At 43.3% G+C, this 21875-nt stretch overlaps 1 protein-coding gene and 1 long non-coding RNA gene across 2 annotated transcripts in view; one reads left to right on the top strand and one right to left on the bottom strand.

Moving 5' to 3' along the window:
- c1qtnf4 (C1q and TNF related 4) overlaps window positions 1-13507 on the bottom strand; it is a 52783-nt gene extending 39276 nt beyond the window's left edge. The window contains exon 1 of the mRNA XM_085140426.1: window positions 13075-13507. Within this exon, the coding sequence (XP_084996552.1) occupies window positions 13075-13144 (70 nt within the window). The 5' untranslated portion in view covers window positions 13145-13507. The remainder of the gene's footprint in view (window positions 1-13074) is intronic.
- On the top strand, window positions 4705-21277 carry LOC146525078 (uncharacterized). Its single transcript, XR_014870826.1, has 2 exons — window positions 4705-4918; window positions 20635-21277. It is a non-coding gene; the product is annotated as an uncharacterized LOC146525078 (long non-coding RNA).
- Window positions 21278-21875: the final 598 nt, after the last annotated feature.

Genomic DNA, 21875 nt, shown 5'->3' with positions numbered 1-21875 from the left:
ATATGAAGGTCAATAGAGTTCTCCAGAGTACAGTACGTACATATTAAGTCCCAGTAACATTCCTGCTCTGAAAAAGCATAAAAAAACCAGTATACATGTTACCTGGTTCTTTTTTTGTTCCACCAAAGAACACTCAATGCCCATCTTACCCTGTACGTCCTCCAGTTAGCTTGATGATAATAATTTTGCACATGCATGCCCGTGCTCGCCCTTATACTCTGTGAAAAGCACATAAGGGCCTCCATAATGACCAATACTGTCTGCTCTGTTTCCCATAAAGGCAGCAGGCTGCGACTGATGTTGTGAAGCCGCCTCCCTCGGCTCCTACCTGCTGGGAGGGCAAAATCAAAGCACAGGCTTCTGAGGGAGGGTGGATAGGAAAGTTCACACCTCAGACTAGAAGTCAATATCAAAATGTAGACTGGGACTGAGGATGGACATCAAAGTGTTCAGTCTAGTGTTATGATTATGTCCATTATCAGAAGGAGCAGCCCCAGGAGAAGAAATAAGAGCCACGGGGTGATCCTGAATGATTATGCCCTTTGGGACTGGATCAAAGATTTCTACTGTAGAAGATTGTTTTTAGCATCCCCACTGATGTCTGCATTACACAGGTCGTATAATCAGAAGTGTGCAAAGAAAATCCCAAATGAGTCTGAAGCTCTTGGCAGGATGATGACAGGTAACACCCCGAGTCTGAGCTAAAAAAAAACCTTCTGTTGCCCTCAAAGTCACCTTTATAGATTTGTAATGCTTCTAATTCACTCTGTCTTCTAAACCAGGCTTAGAAGCAGGACTTTCTGCTTTTTAACTAAAACAGTTATTGCAACAACTATCTGACAAAGTGTAAAATGGAGGATTTATGTCTCTGATTTTTCAATGTCCTTAAACACATTCTGAGAAGATGACTAGGGTCGTTATTTAGCATAAGTGTAAAGTTTTGTTTTGGTCCCTTCATCAGCTAAGAGAAGGAGATGGACTTTAATAAGACTTGTCTTATTAAAGCATTATCTGTAGGGCTGGGTATCGTCACTGATTTCTAGAATCGATTCAATTCCGATTCACAAGGTCCCGAATCGATTCGATCCACGATTCGATTTAATTCGATTCGATTCGATTCACTTCGATTTGAATCTGGGAAATTTTGACAGTCAGAAATATTATAATTCAGATCAGTACATTTACATATTTTTGTATCTATAAAAAGCAAGCTGACACACGCAAGACTTTATCAAAGGTGTGAGCATCACAGCAGATGCCTTTGTGTCAAAGTAGCTGAGGATAAAACACAGAAAAACATGAAGGCGATTTTCCTGGCCTGGGATTTTATAAAAATATTCTGCAGTACATCAAAAACGAAAGAAAACCACTAATCAACATATGAACATTACCTCTGAAGTTACAGCGGTAAGCATTTTGCATTTTGCATAATTTTAAAAAAGTTTAAATTTGTTCAGTATTGAACGGCAGAAATTAGGTTTTCTTTTCGGAAGTATATAAAACGGAAAAAAAAAAACATCGGCTGACAGCGCTGTAAACAACGGTAGACTTGTGCGTAACAAGCAACCGAATAATGCAGAAAACAGTACAGAGAGAGAGAGAGAGAGAGAGCTATGGTCGAAGCAAAACAGTAAAAGTAAGAGTGAATACATGACAATGTTTATGTGAAGCGTAGTTTGGATCTTCTTTTGCTGCTGGTTCGGTCAATATTGTTTGGAGAGACATCAAACTAACAGCTTCAGAATCAGCGCATTAAGGGCGTGAACACAAAGCGCTGAACCGCCGACAGATCAGAATCAGTGAGCTGTCGGCTTTCAGCCCCGACCGTGAGAAAGGCGACATCTAACTGATTCTGATCCGCGGGTCGCGCTGTGTGTTTAAGTCTTTGTGCAGAATCCGTGTTCCTGCTCTCATTTACTGTCTTAGCTGTTTGGTGGTTGTTGAAATTTTGTGAGATTTCAACAGAGATTCTGGCATTTCGGGCAAAATAAATTTATATTAAAAAATCGATTCAGGATTTTAATGAATCGATTTTACGTTATCCAAGCCAGAATCGATTTTAATCGATAAATCGATTATAAAAACCCACCCCTAATTATCTGCATTCAAACCCTGAAAGCTACCAGCTCCATTCAGCTGACATGTCGTAATCTTCTAGTAGCAGATTATAAAATAGTGCAAGTTTACATGACTTGAGCAATTTCTGTTGCTCCAAAATTCTCTTAAGATATACATTTTAATCAAATTGTAATCAAATGTGAATCCAAGCATGAGCACAATAGTTGGTAATGTTATCTGGAGCTTTCATGTAACAAACAAACATCACGTCCACCATCAGTACATACAAATCTAAATAAGGGTGTGTACTAGGACTGGGTAATTTATTGTAAATATTTTCTCTTACAAAATTAATTTATTACCAGTTAGGAAAAGTCCCATTGATTAAATCTGTATCCCTGCAGCTTAACCTCTGGGTGATGTGTGCACATCTTTATTGTAATGTAATGTTTTATCTGAGGAGCTACAGCAGATTATCTAAGAATGACTCAGAGCTTAACATTATCTGCTGCTCTACCAAAAATGTGGCACAGTTCACTGCCATGTTAGATTTGAATTAAGTGTAAATGAGGTACTTGATATTATATTTTGGTGCTACAGTAAATGTCTTCAACTTTAAACAGAGCATGCTGCCAAAGGGCAGGACACACACAGGAGCCCTGATCATGAGGGGCATTACGACGTCAGAGGGTCGGGTTCATTGGGATTTATGTGTGCCTCTTTTTCACATCGTTATCTACAGCAGGTTTATGGAAATCCATGTAAAGTTTATATGAAAGTGAAAAGCCAGAGGGCTGGATTAGGTTCTTTGCTATTTAAATAAAAAATAAAGCCTATTGTTGGATTTTTGTTTTCTGCAGGAATATGCAAAGTGTTTTATCACAAGGTCTGTTTGTTTCAGCAGGTCCTTTCATTGCTCCCCCCATCTGAAAACTGCCCTGTGCATACAGCTCAGCTCCTGACCTGTGAGGGAGCATAAATCCCAGAGCAGTAAAAACATATGCTTAAATGAAAGCTTTGAAAAAACAAACAAACAATGAATGTGAATGTATTTATACCCCAGACTGAATAGAAAAGATGGATGTAGCCCGAATGACAACACTAATTTAATTTGATTCGTGAGGTACTTATCAATCAGAAGATAGCCACACTCCAAATCACTCCATGTTTAGTGTTTAATTTATTATTATAAATGAGGAAAAATTACAAAATGAACATCATATCATATTAAATGAGACTTGAAACTAAGAACAGAGACCACAAATTCACAATTAAAATCTTGATTGAAGTCATAGATAAGTTAGCATTAGAGACGCTTCCCCATAGACTTCTATACAATCAGACTCTTTTTGCATCAAGAGGATTGGGATGAGGAGCTGCCCCTGCTGGTCACTGGAAGGACTGTAGGATTAAGGTATTAATTAGGAATAGGTTTCTAAAGATTAAGATTAAGGTACCTAAATCTTCTTAGAACCAGAAGTTACATCCATCTTTTTAAACCTATGATTTATACATGTTTCTATATCACGTGTAGAAACATGTTTATATATCAATTCTCACGTTGTCTGACATCATTACTCTTGTCCTATCATCTTCCTTCTACCTTCTTTGACCCAATGAGCCTCCCGTTGTTTGGTTTAAGTGTCCATTATTGTCCCTTTCAGACTCATTCGTTCCCCCCATCTCAAACTCACAGATACCTCAGTCATAGCTCCATCTAAGCCTCAGACTCCGGGGAGGTGTCCTAAAGCCTATCAGTGCTGGGATTCAGTTCTCCCATGATGGATCATCGGAGTGTAATTGCCAAATATATATATATCAAGTCTCAGTGTGTCTGTATCTGTTGTATTAAAGTTTTGATTTAGCGGTCGAGTTGTTTAGACATTTCCCATGTTGTATTTGCCAACCTCTCACTGCTGAGACATCATGCAGTTCCTCTTGTACACCAGCCTCTATTTATCAGCACAGCAGGGGGAACGTGCTTTGGGTGGATAACCAGTTTCTTTCCTCTTGTCCTTTCCCAAAGGTGTTTTTTTCAGTTCTACTTTTGGCTTTTTATTCTTCGGAGGTTTGGCACCACCCTACACTGGTTCCTCTTTTCCTCCCTTTAAAAATGCACAAAGAAAATAAAGGGAGGAAGGTATAATAAGAGCCCAACCCTTCCTCAAAAATACAAACTGATGGAGCAGCCTGATGGAGCAGCCTGGCGACCTGGGCCTCATATCAAAGAGAATTGGGGGGCTGTTATCTGGAGGTGCAGTGACAGACCTCTGCTGCTTCTGCCCCTCTCATTAATCCTTCTCCCTCCCTTCTTCCCTTCACTGCTTTTCCTCCTCCCTTCCTCAGCACTTGTCACCTAGCTGTCAGCTGCCTGCTCAACTGTAGACACACAGACCAGCCTGGGGATGGGATGCATGGCAGGGATGGAAAGAAAGATGGAAAGACAAAGAGAGAGAACTGACAGATCCAATATGAAAGAGAAAAAAGAGTTGGAGGTGTAAGCCTAGCTTGTCAGCCTTAGCAAACAACAGAAGAGATCAATTTCTATGAACTCTAATCCATCCTGTAAGTGTCTTCTTTTTCCTGCCAGTGTCTGAGTACAAAGAGAACCCAAAGCAGAAACACTGCTCTCTCAATCCTGTCAATTCACCTGCTAAAGAAACAGAAAGAGAGAAGGAATAGAGAGAGAAAGCAAGGAGAATATCAGCTGTGGCAGCAGCCTAGTTTCTTGCCAGAAAACACGGCGAGGTTCGATTCATCAGTGACATACGAGGTACAAGCAGCAGCGGGAGTGAGCTGACTGCTGCCTCGGTCCATTATACGTGCGATTACAGGGGTTGAAGACACAGATGGCAGTCAGGTAAGGAGCTGGTTTAGATTTCAGTAAGATTTAAACACCAACAAACTTCCCTTCTCAAACTATCCTGCAATTTGTGGTCAGCTGTTATGGTCTTGTGAGGAAGGTGAATAATTAGCACAGGAGGATATTTCCAGCCCACCAGGACGGGCTTAATGATCTAAGACTAGCAGGACACATCTTCAGAATCAAAGAACTTCTAAGCATATAGTTAGAAATCTCCACCCACTTATTTTTGGTCCGTTTATTTAATGCTTAAGAAATATCCAACTTTGTCATGCTTATTTGATTTTGATCCAGTTCCCTTTCTATCATAAATGGAGGTGTGTAATCCATGGTATCTTAAATAGTGAGTGTATCAAACATCCACGGTGCTGACTGATCACATCCTCGCTGCAAACTGAAAATGCATCTGTGTACTGAAGGACAATGAAAGCAGCAGAAGAGTCCAGAGACTTCCTAGCGGCTTAGTGAGCTTGCAGCAGTCGCAGCAGATGGCCCCGCCCCTCCCTGAGCCTGGTTCTGTCAGATGTGTTCCTGTTAAAAGGGAGTTTTTCCTTCCCACTGTTGCCAAAGTGCTTGCTCATAGGGGTCATATGATTGTTGGGTTTTTCTCTGCATGTGTTATTGTAGGGTCTACCTTACAATATAAAGTGCCTTGAGGTGACTGTTGTTCTGATTTGGCGCTGTGTAAATAAAATTGAATTGAATTGATTATGCCAAGCGTTTCTTGAAATAAATGCCAAACACGCTGACAGCGATGAACCTGCTGATCCCGAGTCGTGTTTGTCCAGTCAGTTTGGTGTCCACATCACGTTTAGCTGCCACTTTGGTTATATACCACAACATGGGTCAATAAAGAGATCACACTTCATTCTGCTGTGTAAACTTTGTGACATTGAAATTCAACCTCATGGATGAAGAATCCAAAGTCAGTAGTATTAATCATCTGGGCTTACTATATTTAGCACCAGCCCATGCTCTCACCTATTTCCACCAAGTTGGATTAGTGACTCAGTTTTTCCACTCATCTCTTGGCAGCCTGCACAGAGATGAGTTGTTCTGCTTGTGAAAACAACTCTGAACTATTTTTACCCCTGACTATATCCTTCCTGGTTTTTCTGAGTTGCGATAATAAAAGTCTCCTTAAGATTTTTAAAATTTTGAACAAAGATATTTCAGTTGGCTAAAAGAGGCGCACCAGCTGAAAGAGCAGCTGTGCTGTCCCTAAAGAGCCACTGTAAAAACCAGCATTGGCTGCTAGTTTGTTTTTATACTGTAGTAAGTGGTGCTAAATTTGGTCTGTGAACTTCTGTTTGACAAAGTTTGTAGATGGGCATCAATCTTCTTCTCATACCACAGTTTGGGGGTGGTTGAGGGTCACAGCAGGTCATCTGCTAATTGGGTGGTTGGTATTTTGATCCCTGACTGCTTCAGTCTGCATGCTTCACCAAAACTCTGAACCATGAGCTGCCCCTGATGCATTCACTGGAGTGTGTGAGTGTTAGACAGAAAGCACTTAGATGTTGGGAAAAAAAGCGCTCGTATGAATGTGAATAAGACAAGTTGAATGAAGCACTTAACCAGAGAGGAAAGTGCTGCTTAAGAACCAGTCCATTTACAGCTTCTGTCCTTGCTGTTTATTTGTTTTACCCTTCTGACTCTACACCTACACCAGCACCAGTGTATCTTTACCCAGTTTTCACTCCCGTCATTCCCATCTCACCCATTTACTGCATGATTGTACGTTGGTAGCTCACTGTGTAATGCTTGATGGTCATAAACAAACACAATGCATTGAGTCATGTTTACTTGTGCTGACTGTTGAATTTCTGGAAACTGGACTGAAAGTTGTTCTAAAGACAGCTTGCATTTGACAGCATGCACACTGTTCTGTGTGGGATAACTTATTTCATCCATCCATCTATCCATCCACTGCGGCAGGGATAGCTCAGTAGGTAGTGGTGGCCCCATGATCGGAAGGTTGGTGGTTCGAATCCACAGAACGGCTACCCTGAGGTACCACTGAGCAAAGTACCATCCCTACACACTGCTCCCCGGGTGCCCAATGGCTGCCCACTGCTTCACTGAGTGAATGGGTTAAATGCAGAGAGGACTTTCCCCATGGGGATCAATAAAGTATACTTTCTTTCATTTTCTTCCGCTTATCCGAGGCCGGGTCGCGGGGGCAGCAGCCAAAGCAGAGAAGCCCAGACCTCCCTCTCCTCAGCAAACTCCTCCAGCTTATCCGGAGGGACACCAAGGCGTTCCCAGGCCAGCCGAGAGATATAATCTCTCCAGCATGTCCTGTGTCTGCCCTGGGGCCTCCTCCCGGTGGGACATGCCTGGGAGGCATCCTTGTCAGATGCCCGAACCACCTCAACTGGCTCCTTTCGATGTGGAGGAGCAGCGGCTCTACTCTGAGCCCCTCCTGGATGGCCAAACTTCTCACCCTATCTCCAAGGGAGAGGCCAGCCACCCTTCGGAGGAAGCCCATTTCTGCCGCTTTTATTCGCGATCTCGTTCTTTTGGTCACTACCCACAGCTCGTGACCATAGGTGAGGGTAGGGACGTAGATCGACTGGTCAACTGAAAGCTTTGCTTTTACACTCAGCTCTCTCTTCACCACAACGAACCGGTACAGCATCCGCATCACTGTGGCCGCCACACCAATCCGTCTGTCGATCTCCCGCTCCCTTCTCCCATCACTCGCAAACCAGACCCAGAGATACTTAAACTCCTTCACTTGGGGCAGGGTCTCGTCCCTGACCCGGAGTGGGGACTCCACCCTTTTCCGCCTGAAGACCATGGCCCTCAGATTTGGAGGTGCTGATTCTCATTTCCAGCGCTTCACACTCGGCTGCGAACTATTCAAGGCGAGCTGGAGGCCATCACCTGATGAAGCCAACAGAACCACATCATCTGCGAAAAGCAGAGATGATATCCTGAGACCACCAAAGTGAAAGCCTTCTGCCACTTGGCTACGCCTAGAAATTCTGTCCATATAAATTATGAACAGAATCAGTGATAAAGGGCAGCCCTGGCTGACCCACCAGGAACAAGTTTGACTTATTGCCGGCTATGCAACGGTTGTATAAGGACTGAATGGCCCGTAGCAATGGGCCAGTCACCCGATCACGATCGAATGCCTTCTCCAAGTCCACAAAACACATGTAGACTGGTTGGGCTATGTCCCCTCAAGTATCCTCAAGAGGATAAAGAGCTGATCCAGTGTTCCACAACCAGGACGAAGACCGCATTGTTCCTCCTGAATCCGAGGTTTCGACTAGCGGACAAACTCTCCTTTCCAGCAGCTCGGCATAGTCTTTCCCAGGGAGGCTGAGGAGCGTGATTCCCCTGTAGTTGGAACACACCCTCGGGTCCCCTTTCTTAAAGATGGGAACCACCACCCTGGTTTGCCAATCCAGGGGTACTGCCCCTGATCTCCACGCAATATTCTAGAGGTGTGTCAACCAAGACAGCCCTACAACATCCAGAGCCTTCAGGAACTCAGGGCGGACCTCATCCACCCCAGGGGCTCTGCCACCAAGGAGTTGTTTAACTGCCTCAGTGACCTCGCCCCCAGAGATTGGCGGGTCATCCCTTTCGTCCCCAGACTCTGCTTCCGCCATGGAAGACCAGTGGGATTGAGGAGGTCCTCGAAGTATTCCTTCCACCGCCTGACAATTTTCTCAGTCGAAGTCAGCAGCACTCCACCCGCACTATACACAGTGCAGGTAGAGCACCGCTTTTCCCTCCTGAGTCGCCTGACGGTTTGCTAGAATCTCTTCAAGGCAGTCCGAAAGTCTTTTTCCATGGCCTGAGAAAGCGAGGAAACAAAAGCATTGCAGTATTGTGAACCTGTATAATACTGTATATACAACAGAAGAATCCACAGATGGATTGTTTTCCATTCGGGGTGGGGACTGTGCTTTTGGGAAAGTATGAAAGTGTTCAGGGTTTAAAATAATCAGAGTGCGTCTCTCTTTTTTCCTTGTGTGCTTCTCACATGATGCTTTGCATTCACACTTGCCGTGTCCACTGTTCCACAACACTGCACTGCAATTGGCTTAGTAGTTTTTTCTTTTTCCTGCGTGGGATGCATGTTGTGCTTTCAAGATTGGCAAGCTCTGAACAAACAGATCTCCACCTGCTTTGAGTATTCTGGTTGGTGCTTACAGATGGGCAATCAGTGACTGAAGTGGCTCTTGCAAATATTCCACATTCAGTTTTATTTGGAAGGTGCTGGCAGCCGTAATGTCACACTATAGCCTGGTGAGCCTCAATAACACAGGGGACCCGTGACTCCTTGGACTGCTGTGGTTGCCTGTAGTTTGTATAGAAGATGACGTTGTCTGCAAATTGCCAAATAACCACAGACAAGTAGTGAAATTTGAAAAAGCTAAATCAGGAATGGAGAGCGTTCACCTTCAAAATAAAATGTGTGCCTTTCTGTTGAAACCACCACTTTTCAAAGGTGTTTTCTTTACAGGTGGTTGGTCTCTGTTTCCCCTTTCACTGCTGCTTACCAAATCAACTCAATCAATTAACAAGTGTTTGCACTTGTTGGCAACTCTCTCATAGATTACACGTGACCATGCTAATCTGCTAGCAACCACAGCAATTACAATGAGGTTTTCAATACAGTGCCAAATACTTCTTTGTGACTAATTTCACCTAGTGACACCAAGCAACCTCCCTCATTCTTCTCTATGACAAGCTGACAGCAGGTTGCCAGCTGGTCTCTTTATGATGGTGGCCTTAATGTCCCCCAAAGCTGTTCTCTTCAATTCATGACAAATAAAAAACAGCAATGTCTCATGGCTGAGCTTGGATTTGCACAAACTATTTCCAAACTGAAATGTTGTGTTTGCTGTGATGTTTCAAAGATCAAACACTGCTACCCCAGATGACTTGGAGAAGGTTGCTCACATAATTAGTTGCTCATACATCACTCAGGTGTCTTAGTTAAATACCATTAAGCACAAAAACACAGAAAGTATCTCATTATCTATTTTTGTGATCTCTGGTTCATCTAAGTGTTTTTATTTTCCAAGGATAAAAATGGTGATGCTTACTGCTCAGTAATTGTGTGATTAATATTAAATTATATGTGATTATGAGATTTTAAACTATGATTAAAGGACAACAAAAAGTATAATTTATGTTGGCTTTGATAAATACAGTATTTTTCTGCAAATGATTGACTTCAATTTATCAATCTAATGCTAAATCACAACAACAGTTCTCTCAAGGTGTAAAGTAAAGACCCCACAGTAATACAAAGAAAACAAAGAAAACTCTCTAGCACGAGTACAAGTAAAGTGCATTTCTGCTGTTTTCTTTTTAAAGTGAGTGCACTGGTGGTCACACCTCAGTAACATCGTGATGGATCTGGATCTGTAGTGATCGGCTCTTTATGCCTTCAGTGCCTTTTAACACTGAACGCCTGAACTATGTGTAGATGTGGCCAATGAAAAGATGGACCACTGTTTTTCTTTCCTATACCCTTCATGTGTCAGGAGAAATGGATGCATTGATATAGATTTTTTTAAAGCTCCCATCAGAAGGCATTCCTTTGGGAAAAGCTGCACCTGTCACAGTTGGAACAGTGAGCAGCATAGTGAGCCCTTTCTAAATGAGAATTAAAGCATGACAAAAAGGAGACTGACTGAGAACAGCATGGCTTCAACTTGAATAAATCTTTGCCCTGTTTTTCCAAGTATTCGAGCTTTTTCTTTTTGAATATTTGGGAGGGGTTGCCGGCCTTTTCGCTCTCACACACTCATACAAACCACACTGTTAGTGTTCAATATGCAAGAAAAAAAAAGGTTTGCACCTTTTAACCCTTTCCCCCTTTGCTGCATGCAACATGTTGCTTTCCAATCCAAGGTCGTCAGCACAAATGAACAAGACAGGCTGACTGTTTGGTGCAGGAATGCAGAAGATTAAATGTTATTTACAGAAGCTTTAGGGTTGTGTAGCTGCAACTATTTTAATCTCAGTCTGTCTGTTAAAACCCCAAACATCATTCTCAGAAGTACGTAAATGCAGTCGCCTCAAGCTACGATCTTCATATGCTATTGTCACTAAATGCTACAAGCTCGTATTTATTATGAAAAAAAAGGGCTCACTTGAATAAAATTTGGTTGCTTAAGCCAAAGAACTTATTAAGCTGCTGGTTTTACTTCTTTGTTACGCATCCTACGAAACACATGCTTTTGTGGCACGCACTATAAATACACACATGGGAATGACACACAGGAGGGGAGCACAGCTGAACCTAATTCACAAGACGAGACACAAACCTTCAAAGTAAAACAGGAAATACACAGACTGTTTTACAACACAAACTCGGGGACACGAACAGAACACAGAGGAAAGGCACAGGTAGGGATGATAAAACACTGGAATCAAGCCTAAAGAATAAATACAAAATCAGAATAAACTACAAAATAATAACAATAAACTCAAAACGCTGGGTCACCAACCCAGGATCATGACACAGATAAAGCAGCAGCCAAAAAGCAAAAAGTCCACAAACCAGTGCGTAATGTCATGTGGCTACATCTATCGTCTGCATAGAGTGTATGTTGTCAAAAGGATGGTCGACTTAATACGGCAATTCAATTTTATTTTATTTATATAGCACCAAATCACAACAACAGTCGTCTCAAGGCGCTTTATATGGTAAGGTAGATCCTACAAAACTAAATACAGAGAAAAACCCAACAATTATATGACCCCCTATGAGCAAGCACTTTGGCAACAGTGGGAAGGAAAAACTCCCTTTTAACAGGAAGAAACCTCCGGCAGAACCAGGCTCAGGGAGGGGCGGGGCCATCTGCTGTGACATGCTGGGGTGAGAGAATAATCTTAGTAATGAATAATCTTAAAAGTAGAGATAGTGTCTGTCTCCTGAATCCAAACTGGAAGCTGGTTCCAGAGAAGAGGGGCCTGAAAACTGAAGGCTCTGCCTGTATAGTCAAACCGTACAACAGGTAAAACGACACCATTTACAGCTGCAATCTACTGCAAAGCAACAAGTTTGAAACTTTCCTCAACCGCTTGATGCTCCCTCCCTCCGGGCTGTGTTTGGTTGAGGCAATTCTTTACTTGTCAATTTATTGCGCTGGCAGCGTGTATATTTTTATATCTCATAACTCTAGGTTTCTTTGTTTGCTCTCACGACATCAAGAACTCCTCAATAAAAGAAGGCAGAAGCAGCTGGATGCAGGCACACACACACACACACAGATGCTGTAAATAACACCAGCATATGTCCCTGACAAATGTGTAATCTGCACACACACTGAGCACGAGGATCAATCTGTAGCCCGCAGCAGCCGTATGTTACACTGATGCGGATTAAGATATTGTATCTGCAGACAAAAGGAGTCAACCGCCTTTGTGCAGAAAACCCATCTTAAGATAAGAGAGATCTCATCTCCTCAGCCTAATTCACAGCCTCCTTCTGCTCTCCTGTATCTCTGCCGCAGATAATGGCAGATAAATAAACCATAGGATATCCACTCATGCTGTCTTTGCCACACTGCAACCCACCGTGGCAAGATGTTACAAACAAGACAAAGCAACTGTAGCTCAGCTAAATATATGCAAGCTGCAGGTTGTCCCTCTGCTCGCATTCCCACAGCGCATTATATCAGCCCAGCTGCCACATGTGACATTATATAGACATTATATGCATTACATCCTCTGCTTTTGTGAGGTGTCACTGTTTCTGGAGATCAGTGCAGCTAAATAATCCATGCTGCTCAGATGCGGCATGACTGCTGAATGCGCACTGAAGGCAGTATAGCTCTTTTCTCCCAGCACTTACACAGCAAGCAACACTTAAAGCATCCATTAACATCACACCAACACTTACGCTGCCCCTTGCTTTTTGAGCTCATCTGGGAAATTACTTATCAGAAAAATCAGAGCACATTCTGGACTGGTTGTCTTGTTTGTCTCTCAGGACATCTGCTGAACCCCGAGTGACGCGCTCGATGCATGCCAGCACACTCACAACTTAGGCTGCGCTCCCAGCACCAAGTTCCTAGCATTCTCTGTTGCACCTAAATGTCTGCATTACGTTTCAGCATGCACAAAGGCTACAAGCCGTGCTTCAGAGGGGAAGAAGAAGTGAGCTGTCTCACCTGTATGTATGCGGAAGGTCTCTTCTGTCCTGGCCGTGTGCAACGCACAGAGCTGAAACTTCTGTCTCATCAGCGCTGCTGGATAAACCTCCCCCCTCCCCCCCCCTCTCACTCTCTCTCTCTCGCAGTCTGCTCTCCCACCCTCCCGGCTTTCCCTTCTTGCTCTTTTTTCCCTGTAACTCACTGTGTTTTCTCCATCTGCCTTTTTCTCCCTACTTCAGTGCCTTCCCTCGACCTGCTGCTGCTCATGTTGTCTTTGTACATATATATGTATATATTGTACGGCTATATTGCTATTAGAGGCTATAATTTGATAAAGAGCTTTTAGATGAGGTGCAATGCGTACCACTGCAGTGCTGGAGAGATGCACTCGGATATGATGCTCTGTTAACCTAGATCCTAGTCTGTGTGTGTGTGTGTGCGTGTGTATGTGTTCCCACCTGTGTTTTCTGGTGCGTGCGTGTTTGTGTGTACGTTCACAGATAATGGGAGGGGAGGAGCCTCCGTGCCATAACAACGGTTGGGCTTCGCTATTTGGCGACAGCGCTGCCAACTTCCTCCCTCCCGCTTCTTTGTTGGGAGTTATTTTCTCACCTCTGGGAGGCTGGTGGGTAAGGCGCGGGGGTAGTGGGATGAAGAGACACACTGAGAATACGTGTAATGCTCTCAAATTGAAATTCATCCTACCCGTCTCCCTTTATAATCTCATTCAAATTCCACAGTCTGTTGCTCACTCATATTTAAATGAGCACTTGACTAAATCCCTCCTGTGCTTTCGCTTTTCTCGGTCAGCCTTTGGCAGGCTGCCGCGCTCTGTTGCTCTCCATCTTCCTGGACGCTTCTCGGCAAACTGGCATACTCTTTGTGTTTTGGCCAATACGCGTATATAGAACTAAACGAGTGGGCAGTGAGGCCACGCAGATCTAATGTCAGGCAGGACACATGCAACCCACTTTGAAGGTAAATGAGTGTGAATGGACCATAACTCAGGATGACACTGACAGAGCGTTTCTGATATTCTTGTAACTTTTCACACATAACCGCAGACAAACTAGAAAGACTGTGGTGTTAGCAAACAACTGAATAAATAAGCTCCAGTTTGTTTGTGCTTTTCAAGAACTGGTGTCAGCTCTCCATATTGTTGTCTTCATTGAGTCTTTGGGGTTTTGAGGTCTAGAACTGTTTGAAAAGGTCTTCTTTTTCATCTTGAATGACTGTTTGAAATATTAGAGAGGCTTGTGTTACTGAGACAGCCTCTAATGTCTCCAACCACGCTTCTAAAACCATAACCAATTGATACTGTAACTATGATGTCTATGGCTGCCCACTGCTTCCAAGCTCATGATCCTTGATTGAACTCAGAGAACATGAGCTGTGCTTGTGGTCTGACAGAAGCTAAAATTAGAAGAAGGGTAACAGCCTTTTGCCTTCAAGGCAGCCGATCTTATGAGTAAGCTTAGAGCAGACCTTCCCAAAGTGTGGGGCCCACCCCCTAGGGGGGGCGCAGAGCCATTGCAGGGGGGGCGTTGTATGAAAAGGGGGAGGGAAAAAAAAGGCTTGGACACTGCTAGCACAGGGCGCCTACACAAACGCAAAGCAGGAGATGAAGCATAGCTGAATATGTTTCCAAGCCAACTTCATTCTAAGCCAAAGACTAGAAAATATGGTGAAGCTTATCTTCCCTTTGGCTTCACCTGCACAAGTGCCGAGGTAGGTCTCCCCTGCATAATTGGTTTTCCCTTAGTCGGGAGCACGCGCTGGGCTGTTCAAATCATGGACAAACAGTATCCCACATTCTTGATTTTTAGTTCACAAACACTTGTCATAATGACTAACTACTCCTGACATTTTGGAGATATTAGCTCTTTATACAGTAAAGTTACAGTGGGATACAAATAACATCAGGCAGATCCTGCCAAGATTTGTTCCCTTGGTTCAAATCACGGACAAACAGCATCCCACAGCTGTTTATGTTTTTGAACCCATTTTGCACAGAGAGGCATTTTTGGAAAAATGTATTGATAGCAATGTTGAATATTATTACACAGAAAAAAAACAACTACAGGTAAAATAATTACACCATGAGCCTCTGCCTTTCTAAATGGAGGGACAGTAACTGCGTGTGTGTATGTAAGCGTGTAAAACCTGCAGATAGAGACAAAATACTGTTAATCTGACTATCTGCCATTCTGCAATTCATCTCATGTAAACAATAACGTGGCGCACAGCGTGACGTACACATACCTTTGACGTTGCGTGTCGAACTCTATTCCACGTCCACACGTAAATGCAAAAAAGGAGTTTTAAAAAAATCTCAGTTTTTGGTGATTTGAAACGTGTGGACGAAACAGCTGCGTTTTCAAAAATGCCCGTGTAGGTGCGAATGTAGCGTAAAATAGTTAGTAGTTTATTTTATTACTACCTGTAATTTATTGCAGATTACTTGTATTTGCTTAATTGTTTACTAAATGTTTGAGGTGTGAAATAAACCACAATGGAGCAAAATAGGTGTGTGTGTGGTTGGAGGATGTGTTTGTGCGCGGGGGGCGCGAACATTATTCTTGTAAAACAAAGGGGGGCCTAGCAAAAAAAGTTTGGGAACCACTGGCTTAGAGTGACATTGTGACAAGCTAGTTGCTTTAGTGTGAAGTAACGTAACAAGCCCATGGGCCCAATCCCGGTGTCTACACTGAATTAAGTTTGCAGGGCAAATTTACTGCATTTACTTCTTCAGATCAAGCTTGATTTTTTTCCCCAGTAGATAGAGAATTAGATGAAGCCAGAATGTCAGTTTCTTCCTTTTCATGTTTAGAAACATCAGGATGAGTTCATCACTGCTTGATGCCGACTTCACAGTGGATTGTTTGATGATGAATTTATAACTTAACTTATGTATGAATTCTGGTTGTGCTTACTGACCTCGAAGCGATTTTATGTGGTACATGTGCTACACGGCGCGCAGAAATCTGTCAAAAATGTTTTAGTATGACTTTGGTAAGCTACAAAGCCACACCGCCTGATGGATTGTTGGAGCATTATGGCTACCGTAGTCAGGAGCCTCGCAGAGTAATCTGGGTGCTAAACTCCGTCCCTTCAGGTCCCAAAGTCAAATGAACACTGCAGCATCACTGAGAGTTAAAAACTGTCTAAATTCTTTCATCTTTAATAAAATGATCAGCGTTGCTGCTTTACCAGGTGAAACAATGAAGTTTAACATCCAGGCATCCATGAAAACTGGATTTATTAAATGTAACAGAGTTAGAAGTTAGCAGGAAGTTAGCTCGCTAGTTTCCACCTAAACATGATATAGCATGTTCTGACTGAGAGATTTCTGAAAGAATTCAAACGTACAGCTCTGCTATCACTTCCAACATAAATGAAGACAGAAAACTAAACAGCAGTGAAGTTTATAGGGTTACTGAAGTTGGACTAGCTGGTATATGTCAGGGGTTGTGTGTGGAGGCGTGGAAGAGATGACCCAAACGCAGGACTCACGGTGCAGAAATGATGAGGATTTATTGGAGCGGGTGAATGAACAAGCAGGAACGGTAGAACTGACTAGCTGACTGAAAGACTGAGTGGCTGGCTGAATAACTGAGCACTAACGGGAACGACAACATAACATCAAATGACACGACCAAGAACTGGTGAAACCGAGGAACTTAAATACACAGGTTGAATGATGACAATGATTGGAAACAGGTGAGTACAGGGCTGAACATAATCTGACTAATGACACAAGAGACAAGCTGACACGGGGAAAAAACAGGAAGTGAAAACATTGATGTGGCAACATAACCTAAATGTGACAAAACTGAAAACACTGGGTCACCGACCCAGGAACCCTGACAGTATATAATGATGTGCTACATGATCGCTAGCAACACAGCTATGTTAGCATAACATAAACACAGTGAAGCTGGAGAATGAACGCTAACTTTTTTCCACTCAATAAAAGTTAATGTGAGGGTTCCTGATCGCATGGCAGGATGCTGTAAATGGACCAAACTTCAGTCAGGAGTAGGGTTGCCAACTCCCTGAGAAATAAATAAGGGACACCTCGTGGCCAGGGCCGGGCGACCCAGTTGTCTTCAAGTAGATGCGTATTCTTTGTGATATCAACACATGGGAAACAAAAATCATTTAGCCATTTATTTTTAGCTCAAAATGACAACATTAACACAATAAAACCTGTCATGCTTAACTTTTGAGAATAAAAGTAAATCTTTCTTTAAAAGAACTCTGTCCTGCTTAACTTAAAATTATATAAATTAATAGAAAACAATAGAAAGAAAAATATTCTTGTAACAGTGCACATTTAGTGCATTTAGTGCAATTGGCTTCAGTAGAGGCATTATTTCAGCTTTTGCTCCCGTTTGTAAACCCACTTGTTCCCATGATTACGCATCATAACTCATCATCATTATTCATCTATGTATTACTTTTATGTATTACTCATCTATTTGTTGTAATCATCTATCCTTGCAGTTGTTTATTACACAAAATAAATTATATTATCACACTTCTGGCCACGTAGCGCTGATATTCACTGCACATGCCCATTTTAACCTTAACCAGAGGGTGTAAAAACAAACAAACCAGTGTTTACCATATCTGCTTCTGCCGTGGCCTGGTGGACAAAAATTGGTTAAGGGTTCCCCGAGCTTTCACGCCCCTCATGTTCTTCATGTGCCCACCATTAGAAGCATGCCTATGGAAAAAGTGCGCCGGCACACAGTGCAGTGCGCTTTATAGGTGTTATCGTGCACTTTTCCAGCCAGGTGTTTTCCTTTTCCCATTCTTCCCTGTACTTTTGCAGCCTTTTTTTCTTTCTCTGAGAGGAACAAACATTGCTGGTCTAATGCTGGGCTCACACTGTGCGATTTGTGGCCCATTTTGAGCCGATTTTTGAGTCGTGCGACCAATTTGGTGATCGGCCCGATTTTGGCCTTCATCGTGCATCGTGTAGTATACGTGGGGTGTCACCGCAGCCGCTCACACTGCTCACGCGCAAACACATAAACGTTGGTGAAAAAGATGGAGCAGCACGGCTGTGCAGCGTGTGATCTGGACACAAGCGATGGAGGCACAACTTGTAGAACTTTGGAAAGCTCATCCGAGCCTTTTCGATGTGGCATCACCAAATTATCACGACCACAACAACCGTGAAAATAGTTGGATTTACATTGCTGCTCAATCACAGCTGCCTGATCAGTGTTTTTCATTAGCAATTTAGCAAAGTTGATGGTGGTGTGTGTCTGTGTGAGTGAAAGACAGAGAGGGAGAGCGAGCGACAGATTTTCTGTTATAACCTTCATTTTATGGAGGCACAGTGTGAGCACTCAGGTCGCATCAGAGCATCGGGCGGTATAGTGTGAGACCCTGCATCGTGACCTACGAACTTATAACCCATGCGAGCCAATCGTGCAGTTTGAAAATTGCACAGTGTTTGCCCAACTTCAGGTGTACTGTCGTCTGAGACTTGCACCACAGTGTCGGCGTTTGTTTCCCTGTTGGCCATGCTTTTTGTTGTGGTCATCTGTTGTCTTCCGGTATTTTCTCCGCAAGCAACCTTTCCTCAACCAGTGAGATGAGCGGTAATCTGAATTGTCATACTCGAATTGTCATAAGTGTGCTGTCAGCTCATTGGTCACAAAGCAGGAGCGGGGCTGGGAATTATGTTTTCAAATAAAGCGTTAATTACATTAAAACTTGTAGACTACTTTTGATTCTCACTGTATTACGGGACAAAGTGCGTCTCTTTTCAGCTCAATACGGGACGTGTACTTTTGTTTCTAAATACGGGACGATTACGTTTTTTAAGGGACGGTTGGCAACCCTAGTCAGGAGAACAACCGAGATAATCTATCAACAATACAAGGTTAGTCATTAATATACTGCAACAATATGGGAATAGAGCAGCTGTCAGAGAATTCAACATTAAAGAATCAATGGTACAGAAGTGGAGGAAGCAAGAAAAATGAGCTGAGTAAAGTTTGACATACCTGACTGTTTTGTTTCGCTTAATGCGCCTTATGGTCTGAAAAATATGGTACATGTTTTGCTCTTCTTTTTGTCAGTGCAGAGTTTACCCTGACTGTAAAATTTGAAGAGTTGCAGCTGTCTCATTTTGTACTATTTAGAAAAAAAATTAAATCTCATTCTTATTCTTTTATATTATTATTTTATTTATAAAGCACCAAAACTCAAGAATAGTCACCTCAAGGTGCTTTATATTCAAGGTAAATACCCTACAATGTTTATAACCTGCATAGTTCACATTTCTGTATAGCTGTATATCTCATATTTCTGTATTGTTTTTATTATTTCATATTCTGTATAGTTTTTCATATTTATATCCTGTTCATAGCCTGTACATAGCTTGTACTCACTACAGCCTGTACATACTTATAGTCATAGCATATTCATAACATACTTCATACCGTGTACATTATAACATACCATAATAGACCCATTTCTGTAATATATTCACATATCTATATTATTGCTAATGTATATTGTAATATATCTATATCATGGCTAAAGCACTTCTATGCCTTGTACCTGTGACATTTGCAATGACAATAAAGTTGAATTCTATTCTATTCTATAATAATACAGAGAAACCTCAAGAACCAGACAACCCCTATGAGCAAGCAGTTGTCAGCATTAGGAAGGAAAAACTCCCTTTTAACAGGAAGAAACCTCTGGCAGAAACTGGGTCAGGGAGGGGGAGCTTTCTTCCACGACAGGTTGTGGGTGTGACACCATGGAGCTTTGTATCAAAAACTGGCAGGTATCAAAAAATAGCAGTTGAGACTGCTATTTGAAGCATGTTTCTCATGTTATCTCTATAAACTTTTTGCATGTTGACCATGGTCAAAGTACTAGTGTGGGCTGTTCATTGGTACACTTGAGGGTCAGTTGGAGGGTCTGTTTGGTGCGGCTAAGGGAGAAAACCATGATGTGTGTGTGATTGTACTTTACAATGAGTCGGCTTGTTGATGTAAAACTTTCTCATTGAAAACGTCTGTTTCCACCATGTGCTGTACATCTTTGTTGTATGTTGGGAGTGGAGGTCAAAGTCAAGTAGTTTAAGCCACAGGCACAGCTGAGGTCATGCTCTACTCTGACACACTGAGGCTGTAAGAAGCGTTTCAGACACTGTGGCGGTTTGTGGCTTGGCTGCAGGGGAGGGGTGGAGCAGTGGGTTCACGGTGTGGTGTCATCTAATCATGCCCTCCCTAGGGGCTGGAGGAGGACAAAGCCTATCGGTGTAGTTGACAGGTTAGGAGCTGGCAGCTGGGATCGAGCTAGCACTGGAAAGCGTGCATTAAAATAAAAACCAGAACTGCACGTATTTGGGTTGTGCCGGAGTCCTTTCTACAGAGTTGAAGAAACCCAGGACTGGCATGCCAGAGCCAAACCAGCATGATTGAGGCAACCGCTCAAATGTCCGATCTGTCCTGGGCCCAAGGATGAGGTTCCAGGTGCCACCACTGCGCTGGCCGCCGGTCGTTTCCCCACACTAATCCCTTCTCGTCTGTTTTTTCTCAGCAGACCCCAGCAGCTATGGACACCATGCCCAACTCACGGGGCAGGAGTGCTGGATGTGTGCACGACTAAACCCTGGTTCATCCACGGGCATTACTGGAGGCAGAGTGTTTCCTGTTTTATTTTGGAAGAGTCTAGTGTTCTTTGTTCATTGTAGTTAGTGTTACTCTCCTCTGTATTGTCATTATGTTTCATTCTAGTCAGCTGTGTTCTCGTGTCTCCACTTCCCCTGATTACCTCATGTGTGTATTTAAGTCCTCAGTCTCAGTCTTCCTTTGTTCGTCGTCGCGTCGTCTGTGTTATCTCCCCTACCCCTAGTCATAGTTTCCCAGCCATAGTTTGTGTATTGTTTAGTTATAGTCTAAATTCTCAGTAAGAGTCATAGTTTCCTAGTCTATGTTCAGGTTTTCCCTCAGTTACTTTGTTGTTGTTTTTTCCGTGAGTTTTCAGCCCTAAATAAAGGCGGGAGAGTTCAGCCTCAGTATAGCCACCCCTCTACAGCGACAGGGATGGGGCCTATTACAATACACCCCCTCCACTGGGAAGAAGTGAACAAGATGTGGACCTTAACCTCTTAAGCCCCAAGCCTACCTGATCTCCTGCTTTTTGCCCCTGTATCAGGGGGCGTTGGGGCTTAAGAGGTTAATAGGAGCCTCTCACCTGAATTTGCACCTTCCAATTGGCCAGGGTCTTCAATACACCCATTTCATACAGAATTCAGAGCCTTGCAAGCCGAAAGACAGCAGCTACTCCAATCACAGCAAGTTTTACAGGAGGGCCTCAGAGAACTGAAGGAAGCAAAGAGTGACCTCAGATTGCTGATTGAAGTGGCTTACCTGCTGAGGAAGGATATGGCTCAGCTGACTGCCTCACAGAATAGCACCAGTCAGCCCCCCAAGCGCGGTTCAGGAGATGTATGCACCACCCCTGAGACAATGCCACAGGAGGAGGATGAGGAGGTGTGGCCCGACCCACCACCATGGCCTGAACCGGTGCAAGAGTTGCACACAGGATTCTACCAAATGAAGGTTGACGAACAATACTCCGATGATGGTGTACAGTACCACCCTCTACTTCGCTGGTGAGCCTTCACTGCTAAGTCATCGTTGTACCCCATATCAGGACCCTATGGTTAAGGATGGAAACACGTTTCATGCCCCTCCACAACACTCTGTGCCACCCCCCTGCTGGGCACCAAGTAAGACAGGTTTGCTCCCAACCAAGCCTGTTCCAGCCAGTTCCCCCTC

The sequence above is a fragment of the Neolamprologus multifasciatus genome, chromosome 1 (genome assembly GCF_963576455.1).
Source record: "Neolamprologus multifasciatus chromosome 1, fNeoMul1.2, whole genome shotgun sequence".
NCBI classification, from domain to species: Eukaryota; Metazoa; Chordata; class Actinopteri; order Cichliformes; family Cichlidae; genus Neolamprologus; species Neolamprologus multifasciatus.
The sequence above is the reverse complement of the archived record's forward strand: the minus strand, read 5'-3'. Positions and strand labels throughout refer to the sequence as shown.